We start from the raw sequence: 14,277 nt of genomic DNA, 5'->3' as shown, positions 1-14,277 counted from the left end.
ACCCAACTTTAGTCTGCAGTCATAAAAACCTGTCCACCGTGTGACTCGGCCTTCCCCCGAAGAGCAGGGACCCCTTCTGAGAGTGGCAGGTGTCCCCACAGAACACGGCCCCGTGACTGCACGGCTGAGGCCCCACCCCATCTGGCAGCGTCCCTCCCCACCCACTAGGCACCTGGCAGAGGGGAGGCTCCTTCCTGCTCCCGCCGGGGCTGGTCTAGAGGACGTCGCGCCAACTGGCAGGCCCACAGCGAGGACGGCCGTCAGTCCTCCTGAGAAGGCGTCCCAGACAGTAACGCGTCAGCGGAAGACAAGCGTCCCCGCTCAGTGACTGCACGTGTGCTGCTGGTTCTGCCAGTTCTGCTCCAAGGGGAAAGCTGAAACGCCCAGCGCCTTTACACACTCAAGTCCAGTATTTGGAACTGAGGGAGGATTACAGCTTTTTGTGCTTTTGATAGTTTTACACCAAGGCATTAACGGTATTACTTCTGGGTAAATGGAATTATGGACTTAATCATTTATTTACCGGCTAATCTGTATTTGCTGTTTTTCTGAAATACTCCTTTATAAAAATATTCAATCTGTAAGAAATTCAGAAACGTTCAGGGTATTTCCCTTATGTGTAAACATTCATAAACTTCAGTGTTGTGTGTTTGACAAATCTCATTAGGCACTTGCGGGTCAAGCCCTACAGAAACGCCGTGGGAGCGGGAGCCATGGGTGTCCCCTCGGACCGTGGGCTCTGCTCGCAGCCGTCCCCCACGCCTGCTGTAATTTGTGCTACGACTCATGGAAAACTAATGTTTCCACTGACCGGCCCTGCCTCAGGCTTCTGCCTCTCTGGCTTCCTGGGGCACTTTGCTGAGATACCACCTGCTGGGGGAGGGGGGCTTCTTTGACCCCCGTGTCCAAGTCGCTTCACTCACTTACTGAAAAAGCCTCTGCATGTTCACTCTGTACCTCACTGATTATAAGGAAATGCCCAATGAGGGTACAGTCTGACTCAGGTGACTCAAGGCTCCTTGCCGTCTGGGGGCCCTCCCTTGAGCTGCAGGGACACTGCTGTGTGTGAAGATGGGGTGCTGCCTCCTCAAAGCCAGAAAACCCCTCCATCCTGAAACACACCTGGCCCCACGTATTTTGGCAAGGGACCATGAGCCTGCATTGCTTTTTAGGATACACTTGATCTCTGCCGACTTTCACTGATACTAACCATTCAGAAAAAGGAAAAGTGGCTGAAAATGAGTTGAGAATAAAGCAAACAAACAAGTGGAAAAAAACGTAAAATGTATGAAAATATTTCAAGATGCTGCCAAGATTCCAAACTAGCACCATGCCCACGATGGCAATGCCCCTCTGGATGTAGTAGAAAATTAGAAGAAAGGAAAGAAAGAAAGAAAGAAAGAAAGGAAGAAAGAAAGAAAGAAAGAAAGACAGACCCATCTGCAGCTAATGTTTCTGAAGCAATCACATCAGACCAGTCACATGGCAAGAGGCCCTCCTTGGCCAATATCCGTGGCACAGCAGCACCCAGAGTGCCGGTGAGGACGCGGCCGCCCCGGAGCTTTCTGAGATCACCCGTGGGGGTGACTGTGAGCAACCACCTCTGGGGTCAGAAATGCAGGACAGTGGGTGGGCAAGTCGGGAGGAGACCTGTGTCAACATGCCCCCTTCCAGCACCTGCTGTGACTGGCGTTTCTATCTCTCAATATGTTCGAGGAACAAAGTCTACAGCTGTGCCCTGTGATGGAATTCCTATGTGGCTTCCCTGTCCTCGTGTTCAGGCAGCCCTGACCCGGTACAGAATCTCCACGGACGGGTGTGCCAGTGTTCAGGGTTCAAAGAAAGAAAGGAATAGTGAGGATGGTCACAGGTGGGCTTTTAGCCACAGTTGCCACAAGAGTATCTTACGAGGACTGCCTCACACCTATGCCACAGAGGTGCAGCCAATCACGACTGATCGTTTCTAGAGTGCCATCCCAGCAGCCAATTCCCAAGTCTGCTAAAGTACCTGGCATTCTTCCTACAGAAATTACTGCCTGTACAGGATTTCTTGCCACAATGAAACCTGTGTCTAGTATGGCATCTTTACAAAGCCTGACTTCAGGAGCCTGGGCCAACTGCTACTCACGTTAACAAAAGTTAAACTGTTTCAGTACAGAATAAGTTCTACGAATGCTAGTTATGAGTCATGGCTACTGACCAACGCAGAGTGAAAAAAAAGAAAAAGAAAAAAAACACAAACAAGTGTGTACCAATCACATGCATTCGATTAAAGCGTGTCTTGTACGCGTAGCTCAGCGTCGGCCAAGGAGACTACCCCCACTACTCTGTGTGCCTGACATTTACAAGTCACTCTGACTGGGGCACTTAGGGATCCACGAACCCACCTGCAAGCAAATGGCCAGGTTCACTCTGCAGCCGAAGGAGGTGCTCACGGCCCGCGGGTGGAGACCCAGGTCTTTAAAGAGCTTTGAGAAAGACTGGGTGAGCGCTATCCGAGGCCGCTCCTCTGCCACGACCACACAGGTCCGCACGCGGGACAAGTCCAGGCCCCGTGCCTAGAAGCAAGGACAGCAGCGGTGAGACGTCAGCCTTTCAGGGCTCAAGGGTGTGACCTTCTCAACCAGATGGGTGGAAGTCACACACACTCCACACACTCATTCCCAGGGCCTGGTGTCCATGTTGCTAATTAAACTGCCCTAGGACATGCGCGTGGAAAAAGAAATCATTCAGGTGCCAGATTATCAAAGACGCCACTGGAAACAGACCTTAAAAACCAGCAAGATGCAGCACAAGGAGCACGAGGAGGCCAAGCAAGGTCCTGGACAAAGGAATTAAGGGACAGGGTGTGCGGAAGCGAGGAAGCACCTGGATACACGCCTGCAAGACACGGATACGCAACAGCACACGCTGCCCACGAGTGAGAAACCCTATGTTCAATGTAACAGTGGAAAAGACACATTCCTTCTGGGTCCCATGAGACTTAAAAGGTTACGCCAAATTCTCACGACTAAGAACGTCTGAGCACACCTCAGTTCTGCGCCAAATCCAGTGAACTGACTCGGAGGAGGGCCTCCCATGAGGGGAGCACGGGACTCTGTGCGGAGGCCGCTTCCCGGCTGGGCTGGGGGCCCGCGGGGTGGAAGGAGCCGCGTTTATGTGGGCGGCGGGTGGCGAACGATGGTCTCCAGCAGAACACGAGCAGTGGGAGGACGTGCGGCACAGGCAGAGCCACGCAGCCCTCCCGGACCCCCCCCCCCCCCCCCTCCCGCACAGTGGCCTGAGCACAGGGCACGGACACAGGCTCCTGAACAGTGCAGGAGACACCAGCTCAGGTCACTCTGGCACCGGGAGCTCGTGCACAGATAGGACCTCACAGACAAAAATCACACAGAAAACATTAAAACTGGGTGATACCAACGATCGTTCACACAGTTGCGTGTTTGGGGCGGCAGTGCGGCCTGCGTCTCGAGATGGCGGACCTGGATGGAGCCAGACATTCCAAACAGGGCTCCAAAATTCATTAAGTGTAAGAACTTGCTAAGGGTGCCCAATTTCTCTGTCACGTAAGTGTCCTCATCTTTAAAATGCAGACAGTAGTGGTTCCCACTTCACACACCCGTTGTAAAGGTTAGATGAATCAACACGTAAAGTGCTTAGAAAGCACTCAATTGTGTCATCGTTCGTGAAAGGTACTCCATGATTTTATAAAACAATACGGGTGGATGTAAGTGATAAGTAGGTCTTACAAATTTCTTTTCCTATATATATTTATAATTTCAAGAAATTACGCCTTTATTTACATAACCTAATGTGAATGTTATCTCGTATTTCTTTTCTTGTTTAAACTTAATGCATTAGTTCTAAACAGGAAAACAAAATTCAGGATATAAACGTATTGCGTAAGTATTTATATATACTTATTTATATGTACAGACAATTTACGTACGCCCATGCACACACACATACACGATATAACCTATATATACAAAAAAAAGATATAAGCAATGGATAGAATCAGAATATAAATCAACACAGGTGTATGACTATTCTCTCCTCCCTCCTTACTTGGATAATGACTACTTCATTTACCATGAAAATATGTCTATCAAAATGTTATTGGTTTAAGTGGAAGGAAATGCTAATATTTTGATTAGGATGCACACCTATAAATCAGGGTGATCGAGGAAAGCAAAAATGAACAGCTGAATTCAAATTATCATTTGAACACCAGCATCACAGTAAAATTAACTCCACTGAACAAGGGAATTCACCAACAGAAGAAAAGGCAATTTAGGGCCTTTCAGGCAGACCTAATGGAATCACAGACATCAGTGCCACACACCCTGACCTATAACTCTTGGTGGCAGTGGGACATCATCTTCTAAACTAAGGTTTTCACATGAAATCAGTCTTGGAAGCTTCCGGTGACAGCAGATTATACCTCGGTTTTTGCGGACAATCGTTTTAGCACCAGCAAACCCTCCCCATGCCCTCTGACAGCGAGCTTCCCTAGGATGCTGGCAGGTGTTCCCCTGGAAGCCGGGTGACAGGCTGCTTACCTTGAGTGATTCTGTCTGTGAGCCCAGCCCCTTGGTACAAAGTTCCATCACTGAATAGGAGCAGAACGTGTCCCGGACTTTGTACTGACTCACGGCAAGAAGCCACAAGGCAGGGTTGGTTTCCAGCTCAGAAGGCGGGATGAGAATGGACTGGTGCCCAGAGTACACGCTGCAGAGACAGACAGAGGGGCCGGGTGAGCAGGGGGCCGCAGACATGCGCTCGGCCCTCCAGGTTTGCAAACACAAAATGAAAGCGAGCTCACGGAGACACAAAAGAACTATAGGAATCATGGTTCAGTGGCTGCCTTTTTGAGCACTCGTCTGAAAACGTAAAAGCGGAGAGGCTGTTACGTTTCTCCCAAAGCCACTACATTAGCAAAATGCAGGAAACGTGGGGATGAATTTATAAAACTGTATGCTTTCTTTAGCGGAGCGTCTAATCGAGTCCTTTGTCCATTCTTCTTAGGTCATCTCTAGGCCCAACGTGGAGCTTGAACTCATGACCCTGAGATCAAGAGTCACACACTCCACTGATGGAGCCTCCAGGCCCCTTGTCCATTTAGTTTTCAACTGGCTTTTATTGCATTACTGATCGAGGAATTTCAAACCCCAGTATGTTGAAACCAAAACTCAAGACGTGTGAGAGTCATCCGACGGTGAGTAATTCACATGCACACACACGCTGTCGTAAAGCTGCACGGCTTTCTCTCTTACTTCATTACTTAACAGTAACCTGTAAGCTGGGAATGTTCCTTAATCTGATTGCCTAGGAAGGAACAGCACAGTGAGTAAAAGAGAGCACCGCCATACTTCGTTTCAACAACCATACGCCATTCACTATGTGCACACACGCCGTATCGGCTGCACTCAGGCATCTCCGAGCTCACTCAACTGCCACTGTTACTCTGGTGAGTAACAAAGTCCCACGTAAACCAATCTTCCCTTTCAAATGAGACTACTTCCTCCAGGGAGGAACAAATACTGACTCGAGAGAGTGGGGGGAAGCGTGCGGAGGAAACCCCACATCAGGAGCCGTGGCCCCACCACATGCCTGGGCATGCCAGCGGAGAAGTGAAAATCATAAGCAAGAACTTAACAAGTAACTGATATAACCTTTGGATGCATTAGAATCAATACCACTTAAAAGGCCCTGTTTTTGCTTCAGAAAGCGCCTTAGTCCATCACTACGTACCCCTCCGACGGTCCTTCAGGAAGGACCTGCTGTGATGCAGTGTGACGACTAAGGGGCTGCCCGGCAGCTGCCAGGGCTCAGGATGGCATGACCCCCCACCTTGACCTGTGACCTCTCTACCCTTCACAGGTGTGGCCCCCACACCTTTCTGCTAATGCCAACCCCTGACAGCTTTCAGAGGTCATACACTGCCAATATGGAACATTTCATGAAGAATACGGTCTTTTTAGACCAACGAAATGGGTTTGCTGGCAGATGGGTTCTCAAGGCAGATCCCACAAATCTTACATCCAAGACATGTGTTTAGAAACTGCTCATTAAAGGAAGACAGGATATGTAACCACATCTGAACACAGTGACATCTGTGCGGAGAAGCAAATGCACACGCCAAAGTACCAGCACAGGTGGCACACATAAGTGGGACGAGGGGTGTTTTTCTGGCCCTTTATTATTTTCTGGAATACTCTCATTCATTTCTATAGAAGGTAACACACACACACACACACACACACACACACACACACACACGATCTCTAACCTGGAAACATCCAATCATACATTTCTCATCAAGATGACAAACCACGGGAAGCTGGGAGTACTTCAGTACTTCTAATGGAGAACTATTTATCACAACATGAGTCGACAACCAGCGTGTGTGGGAAGATAACCTAAGTGTTATTTGAGGAAGGAGGCGTGATAGCCAAGTGGGAGCAATTTTTTTTTTTTGAGAGAGACAGAGACAGAGAGCACATGGGGGAGGGGCAGAGAGAGAGTCCCAAGCAGGCTCCATGCTCAGCACAGAGCTGGACTCTGGGCTCGATCCCACGACCTTGGAATTGTGACCTGAGCCAAAACCAAGAGTTGGATGCTCAACCGACTGAGCTACCCAAGTGCCCCAAGTGAGAGCAGCTTTTTAAGAGATAACTTTATTAATGAGAACGTTTGGATCTTTCTCAATCCTTCCGAATCAGTATGAGAATAGACACTCTGTATTTAAAGGGTTAACCAAAAGTGGGACTAGAATCAGAACCGGTTCCGAGCTGATTTTAGATGAAATTTCAAGAGCTCTGAGGATCCACTACTGTTCTTAGTAACCAGGAGAAAAGAATAGCATACGCACAACTTTGAAGTTTCCTTTGAAATCCTGCCGATGGGGAAGTTTTGCTGGGCACGCGGTGACACAGAGCGAGTGGCACACCCCAGTGGGTCCCTAGTTAAGGGGCAGTAAGTTACTTCTATAGTCAATGTCACAAAGTCACTGAGGACCCACTCTGATGATTATAGTGCTCCGAATTCTGTCAGGCTTTCTGTAAGATTTGTCCTTGGGAAGCTAACTTAGGTCATTAAACATATTACTCGGGAGATCAAATAACATCACCACAAACCTACCTGCATTACGAAGCCCAGGCACCCTGTTCCTGCAGCTGCTTGCAAGTTGTCCACTACAACTGCAAGTAACAACCCATGACACATTTCTGTACAAATGTGGCCTAGAGTTTGCAGTCTGTGAAAACAAACTTTTCCAGCAGTTCTCCTATACAGAACTGAGATTCTTTAAAACGAAAGTTTCCCTCTGGTTTAGGAAGTTGGCACGTCTTGTGTTCTCACTTTTGGGGCCTATTGTGCTATTTTCAAAGTAACCTTCCAAGAATTACACACTTGGGGTCTGACACCAACCAAACGTCCCCATTTGCTGTACTAATACGTCTAAGGGCCCACTGATACCACCGACCACTCTTAGACAGGTTTTCCCAGGGGCCATGAGGCACAGCGCTCTCCTCTCTGCTGCCAAGACCCTTTCCTAGAGGCGGGAAGCCCCCGAAAATGGGGACACGTAGCAGGAGGGCATTGCCAAGTGGCCTGACTTGATGGAAAGTGATGTTTTGTTCGGCAACTCTGGGCACAGTCTTACTTTCTGTCCCTTGTATCACAGAGCTCCAGAATCAACTCACACACACCTGCTGTTATCTGAATTACAGCCTTTCTTGGGAGATAATGTGTTAATTCCAGTCAAAAGCCTCCAGGCAGCATGAAACAGGAAGAAATAAAAATAATGGAAAATGTACCTCCATGAAATTAACATTAGAAGAACCTCAGGGGCAAAACTGGGATCAAATATGGGATCATACAACAGCCAACAGCCTAAGATCTAATGAGCCTGCACATTACGAACCTCATAAATGATAATTATCCACTAGGAAGCAAGCATCTCACTTCTTTGAGAAGTGATGGGGCACAGTTTTCTGTTAACAGCAAATGTTATTCAACCTGTTCATGAATCAGGCTTAATAATACAACTTAACTAATTTCCCTGCATGATTTTTATTGCAGCTCAAATTTACACAGTCGCTGTTTCTCACCAAGGACTTTTACGTTTTCAGTGCCAGGTTCCAAACACGGTCAGTGACGTTTGAGCCACACATCTTAGGGAATCACAATGCAGGTAAAACCTTATGATGATATTCCTTTTAATGATGGCATTTATCATTTCCATATTGTTCCCAGGGTTTTATTTTACAAATACTATCGTAGGGAGATTCAAATGCAGAAAATTAAATACAAAGCACCCATGAGTAGTTCTCTCAAGAATACACATCAGGACAAGTGATCTGCTTCCTCTGAACCATTCACACATGAAAGCGCTGGGTCCCTGTGCGGAATTCAAAGCTAGAGAATGCCAAGCACACTTATGAAAATTAAGTACAGCTCACCGTTCTCCTCATTCCCACAAGTAGGATGGAAGTCAACATTAAGAAAATAATGACATCTTGATAACAGAGGACAGACAGGAAGCCCGACTCATGAATTTTTTATATGTCCTTTCCTTGCTCAGTCCAGCAGATGCTGATGAACGGTTTCATCTACTAGCCAGCGCTGACGTCTTGGCGGCAGCCACAAATACTTCCGAAACGGACCTATGTGATAGCAGGTTGCTTATACTGAAGACGTTTAACCTCTGAGAATTTCTGGAACCTGAAAAATTCTAGTTTAGATCTGAACTTCAAAGAGAACAAGGTGGCTAAAAAGACACATGGGGGTAAAAAAAAAAAAAGTTTAAAAAAAGGAGGGGGGGCTCAGTTAGCTATCACAACTCCGGCACTTGGAGCAAGACAGACGCGGGGCGTGACGACACACAGCGCCCTGCGGGCTACTGTCTCGTGCTCTTCAGTTATCCTGATGATGGGCGGTCTTCTTCTTTAAACAGTTTCACTTAGGTATAAAGCACGTACCATAAATCCACTCACTTGAAGCACGGAATTGAAAGGATTTTACTAAACTTGCAGCGTTGTAGAATTATCACCACAACGCAGTTCGAGAACACTTCCATCACACACATGTATGGCTTGGGTCCACCTGGCTCGATCGTCCTTTGACCCCAGCCCCAGTTGACCACTGTCCCACTTTCTGCCTCCATAGACTTGTCTTCTCCACACATTTCGTGTAAATGGCGTCCTATGATACAATCGTGTGATACGTGGTATTGGAGCCTGGCTTCTTAGTGTGACGTTTTGACGTTTATTCACACTGTAGCTGTATTCCATCACGGGATACGACCAACACTGTCCATCCAGCAGCTACGACGTGTGCACTGCCTGCTTCTTTTCCTCTTTTTTATGAAGGCCGCTACGGACATCAAGTCTTTGTGTGTTTTTCCTTCTCTTTGGTAGACGCCTAGGAGTGGAATTGCTGGGTCATGTAGCGAATTTATGCTTAATTTTTAAGAGCATGCCAAACTTAAAAATTTCACCGTTTTACATTCCCGTCAACAACATGTGAGAATTCCAGTTTCTGAACACCCTTGGTTATTGTTGCTCTGTAGCACAGTTTTGAAACTGGAAAACAGAAGCTTTCCAACCTTGTTATTTTCTGGGGTTTGTGGCTGTATCTGCTCCAGTGGGTATGAAGTGTCATCTCACTGGTTTCAGTTTGTATTTTCCTAATGAATGTGAAACATCTTTTCATGCGTTTATCGTCATTTGTGTATTTGTGGTGAAATATCTATTCAGACCTGTTGCCCGTTTTTAAATTCATGTTGCATGTTTTCTTCTGGAGTTTTAAGAGCTCGTTTGGTATCTGTCTGGAAGGACTGCATCAGGTTACGATTTGCAAATACTTTCCCCCAGTGTGTGGTTTGTCTTTCCAACTTTCTATCAAGTGCCATTTGATGTGCCCAAGTTTTTAATTTTACCGAAGCCACATTTACCAATATTTCTTTTATGTATTGCCCCATATCTAAGAACTCTAACTTGAGATTAAGATTTACTGATTTGTCTTCTTCCAAAAGTTTTAGTTTTTACATTAAAGACTGCAACCTATTTTGAATTTATTTATATGATGCAAAATAAAGTTTAAATTAATCTTGTTACAGGTGAACGCCCAATATTCCCAAACATCGTTTGTTGAAAATACTACCCTTTTATCACTGAACTGTCTTTGCTGAAAAATGAAGTGACCACATGCAACAGGGCTATTTCTGGACTCTCTATTGTGTTTCATTGACTATTTTTTCTGTATCTACCTTCCTACCTACCTTTCTGCCAGTATAACACTGTCCTGGCTACTATAGTAAGGGTTGAACACGGGAAGTCGGAGTTTTCCAACTTTGTTATCCTATTCCAAAATTGTTTTAGATATTGTGGGTTCTTCCTTTATATTTTAGGACAATATCAATTTCTGCAAAACAAAAAATATGCTGAGATTTTTGACAGGAATTTCATCAAATCTCTAAACCTACTTGCAAAGAATTTCCATTTTAACAATATTAAAACTTTTAATCCATGAATATCAACTATCTGAATGCTTTTAAAGACACATTTGATCTTAAAAATATTTTGAAACAAGGGCGCCTGGATGGCTCAGTCAGTTAAGCATCTTACTCTTGGTTTCAGCTTGGGTCATGATCTCATGGTTCGTGAGTCTAAGCCCTGCATCGGGCTCCACGCTGACAGTATAGAGCCTGCTTGGGATTTCTCTCTCTCTCTCTCTGACCTTCCCCTGCTTACATGCACTCTCTCGTTCAAAATAAATAAATACATGAATATTTTGAAACAACTCTGTTATATCTCAAGTCTCAGATACACAATCCTCTATTTTGTGACTGAAGGGAACTTTAGAATGAAGACATAAAAAACTGTTTCATTCAACTTCTTAAAAATGTTGAAACAATCCAAAGTTACAGAAAAGTTTTGAATAGAAATACTTTTTCCCCTCTTGAATCATCTGAGGGTGAGTCACTGACCTGATGCCCCATCAACCCCAAATACTTCAGCAGGTATTTCCAATAAACAAGTTTATTTTCCTCCACAAAGCCGATTCAGGCATCAAAATCAGGGATCAGATACGTTTCTTCCACCCAAGTCTGGGACCCTCAGTCAAGTTTTGCCAGTTGTCCTGATGGTGTCTTTTACAGCGAAAGGAGCCCGTTGGGAGACAAGGCCACAGATGCCATCGGCCTGCCTGGGGGGCAGTGGGGTCCTCAGGCCTCTGTGACACCGGTGTCCACATGCTGCTTTCCGTCCCTCCTTAGTCTGTGTCTGATGCTCCCTGGCTTGGAGTCAGTGAAGTATCTTTGCCAGGAAGACCCCGGATGGAATGCTGTCTTCCCCGCTGCAACCCTCTGGGTGACACACTCCTGCCCCAAGTCTCCACCGTGAAGGTTCTCTCCTTCCCGTCATAATTAACTACTATTTTCTAGACGTCTGCCATAGCAATGGAGCTTTTAATCTGTTCATCTGTTTGTCTGAATAGTGAAATAATTTCCCGTTTTATTCAAAGCGTTATCATCTATCATAATCTTTACCTTGATGCTGAAATTCCCCCAATTTGGCCAATGGGAGCCCCTCTGAAGGACATGTCACCGCCCTACTGTGAGCACTTTCTTGCACAAAATGACATCCAGGTTCATCTTGTTCATTTCCTGAAGGAACGCGAGCCCATCTGAGAGGAAACCGTGTGTGCAGGATTTATGGGTGTTGGGCATCCTCATCACCACTGGGGGTGGGGTGGGGGGGATGCTCCCAGGTCTGGTCTTTAAGCAAGTCTGATGGGATCTGTTTCTATAGAGGACCTCAGAAGGAAGAAGTCTGTAGCTATGGTATACTGATTTCTAGTGTTGCAGGGGCAATCGACAGAATATTGTGATTCTGTGACTGCCGAGTGAATTTGCAGGAGATGTGTTCGTTAGGTAAAGGTTCCTTATAACTCCTTTTAAGAGCCCCCACCATGCCCTCGCTGCTACTAGTGAGCATCCCGTGTTGGTGCATGGGCGTTGGCGAAGCACTCCATTGCTGGCTTCAGCTTTACCGGCACCTTGCCAAGTGACACACAGACAGACACATGGACAGTCTCCTATAAAGTAGGTAGGTCAGGGCGGCTTCCTTCCTAGTTGGCCAAGCATGTCTATGGTCGCTGGCACCACTGCTGGAATACCACATCCTAAACTATTTCCCGAGAGGAAAAGTTACCCACAAGGCTACTGCATTTTACAGTGAGGCAGAAATCATTAAGTATTTTAACTCAATTCCATCTGCTCTCTCAAAAAGTTTAATTGTTCTAACTGAAATGTGTTTTTCAAAAATATAGGATTGGGTTTTAATCCAACTTCATATTGTTAAATATTGTGAATGCATTAGAATAGCTGAGGGGCACATTTAAAGACATTAGAGAATGTCGGCCAGAAAAAAGGAAACCCTAACCACTTTCATACTGGAGCATCTCCGTTTTATACCTATGTTAGTGCATGCTTACAAAAAAACTGTACGCGTACTTGAAGGCTTATGGTGAAAGCGTGCTGTCTGGAGATTGCATTAAAAATCGGAAGGGGACGTGAAACAAAGCGGGCCAAATGTTGGTCCGCGGGGAGCTGGATGGGGGGCACTTCACGTACTTAAAGATGTTCAAAGTGCTAACGATAAAACCATAGTACGCTACACCAGACATCAAACTGGAAGACGGTATACCAAAATGCTAACAGTGCCTGTTAACTGGTATCACCGGGCAGCATGATTACTGAGGTCTTTACGTTATTGCATATTTTCTACAGTTTCTTCAGGGAACACATATGCAGTCGGACAAAATGCCAATGAACTTCCCCAAGTTCATTCTCGCCACAAGCACCTGCTGACCCTTCTCTGGGCTGGACGCTGGGTGGCTGCTGGCTGGGGGGCGGTGACCGTGGCTGGGAGGTGAGGGGAGTGCTCATGGAGGTTGCTCCCGGCCTTCCTGCAGCTGACGTTCCTCCCCCGCCCGCGTCAGGGACAAGCCTGAAGGAAGAGAGAGCCTGAGCTCTCACCGGCCGATGTGACACAAACTCCAGGCCGAGGATAACTGCTGGGAGCCTCGGGCTGGAGTCCTGCGCTTGGAAAACAGGGGGCCCCACCAGAGAGCCTCCCAGAATGTGCCCAGAGTCTGTCATCTCTGCAGGTGTCAGCAAAGTTCACGGAGACCACGGTCTCCAGACGCTGCGGGATGTGGAATCCAAGGGGGGTTGGCGCAGGGACCCATGCAGGCCCCCTGCAGCCAGCCCCTCTGCAAGTGGAAGTCCTCCCCAGACGTTAGCGTCTACTCTGCCAACGGTCTCAAGTGGGGGCGCACGCGACTGATTTCCTCGTCCTTGTAAAGACGCTGAGGAGGACACTCACCTGCAGAGGCACCACAGGACAAACCCAAGTCCGCAGTACGGGTCCAAGCAGATGGCCACTTCTCTCGAGGGGTAGAGCTCACACTGCAGCTTGATGGAGCGGCAGAAGGCACTGGTGGCTGCGTGGCACATCTGGAAGACAGCAAGGCCGCCTTCAGTCCACGTGGCCGACACCCAGGGCCCAAGCTGGAGCGACCCCGTCCCGCACCCCAACAGGAAGTGGGCACGCACAGGGTTCCCCGGCGATCCCACAGCCCAGGGAAGGAGGTGGGGAGACACTAGACGCTGCGGCTCACGGCCCCTCCCAGGTGCGTGCCCGACACACGCCTGTCATGCGGTAGGGCCGGCAGGGCGCGTGGATGAACATCCCATGTCAGTGACAGGAACCAGGCTCAGAGAAGGTAGTGTGCTGGAGGTCACACAGCTTCGGGCCAGAACCAGCATTAGTCACAGGACAACAGCCAAGCTCCCGTCTCCCCGCATCGCTGAGGTGACAGTAAGAGGGCTCCCACGTGATGGAAGTTATTGCCAAACAGCATAAAATATGTCTCATGAAATCAGTTTTCTCACAGAAGCTTCCTAGCCAATCAAGCCTAAGAGGAAAAGGAAAATTTTCCCAAGTTTGTGGTTTGAAAAACATCTGGCGTTAATGTGAAGTGAACGTCCCATGCAGCTGAACCGTGTGGGGGGCTGGAGCAAGCACCCTAATACTCAGGGCCACCCGCCCAAATGCCTGGGGGAAGCACCGTGGGTCGCGCCAGCAACAGAGGCGAGAAGCCAGGGCCAGGTCCACTTCTGTGGTAAGCGTGGGAGCCCTGCTGAAGCTGTGGGTGGAGGGAGGTTTCGCGACGGATCCGCCGCACAATCCACACGAGGTAATGCAG

General features: G+C 47.6%; 1 protein-coding gene across 6 annotated transcripts in view; it reads right to left on the bottom strand.

Annotated features, from left to right (window-relative positions):
• The window catches only part of DIP2C (disco interacting protein 2 homolog C), a 416,214-nt gene that overhangs the window by 49,258 nt on the left and 352,679 nt on the right, over positions 1 to 14,277 (bottom strand). For all 6 annotated transcript variants that reach the window (XM_047848086.1, XM_047848087.1, XM_047848088.1 and 3 more), the window contains 3 exons: positions 13,395 to 13,525; positions 4,563 to 4,731; positions 2,388 to 2,558 (listed from right to left, as the gene is read on the bottom strand). In XM_047848086.1, coding sequence (XP_047704042.1) covers positions 2,388 to 2,558; positions 4,563 to 4,731; positions 13,395 to 13,525 — 471 coding nt within the window. The remainder of the gene's footprint in view (positions 1 to 2,387; positions 2,559 to 4,562; positions 4,732 to 13,394; positions 13,526 to 14,277) is intronic.

The sequence above is a fragment of the Prionailurus viverrinus genome, unplaced genomic scaffold (genome assembly GCF_022837055.1).
Source record: "Prionailurus viverrinus isolate Anna unplaced genomic scaffold, UM_Priviv_1.0 scaffold_51, whole genome shotgun sequence".
Taxonomy (NCBI): Eukaryota; Metazoa; Chordata; class Mammalia; order Carnivora; family Felidae; genus Prionailurus; species Prionailurus viverrinus.
The sequence above is the reverse complement of the archived record's forward strand: the minus strand, read 5'-3'. Positions and strand labels throughout refer to the sequence as shown.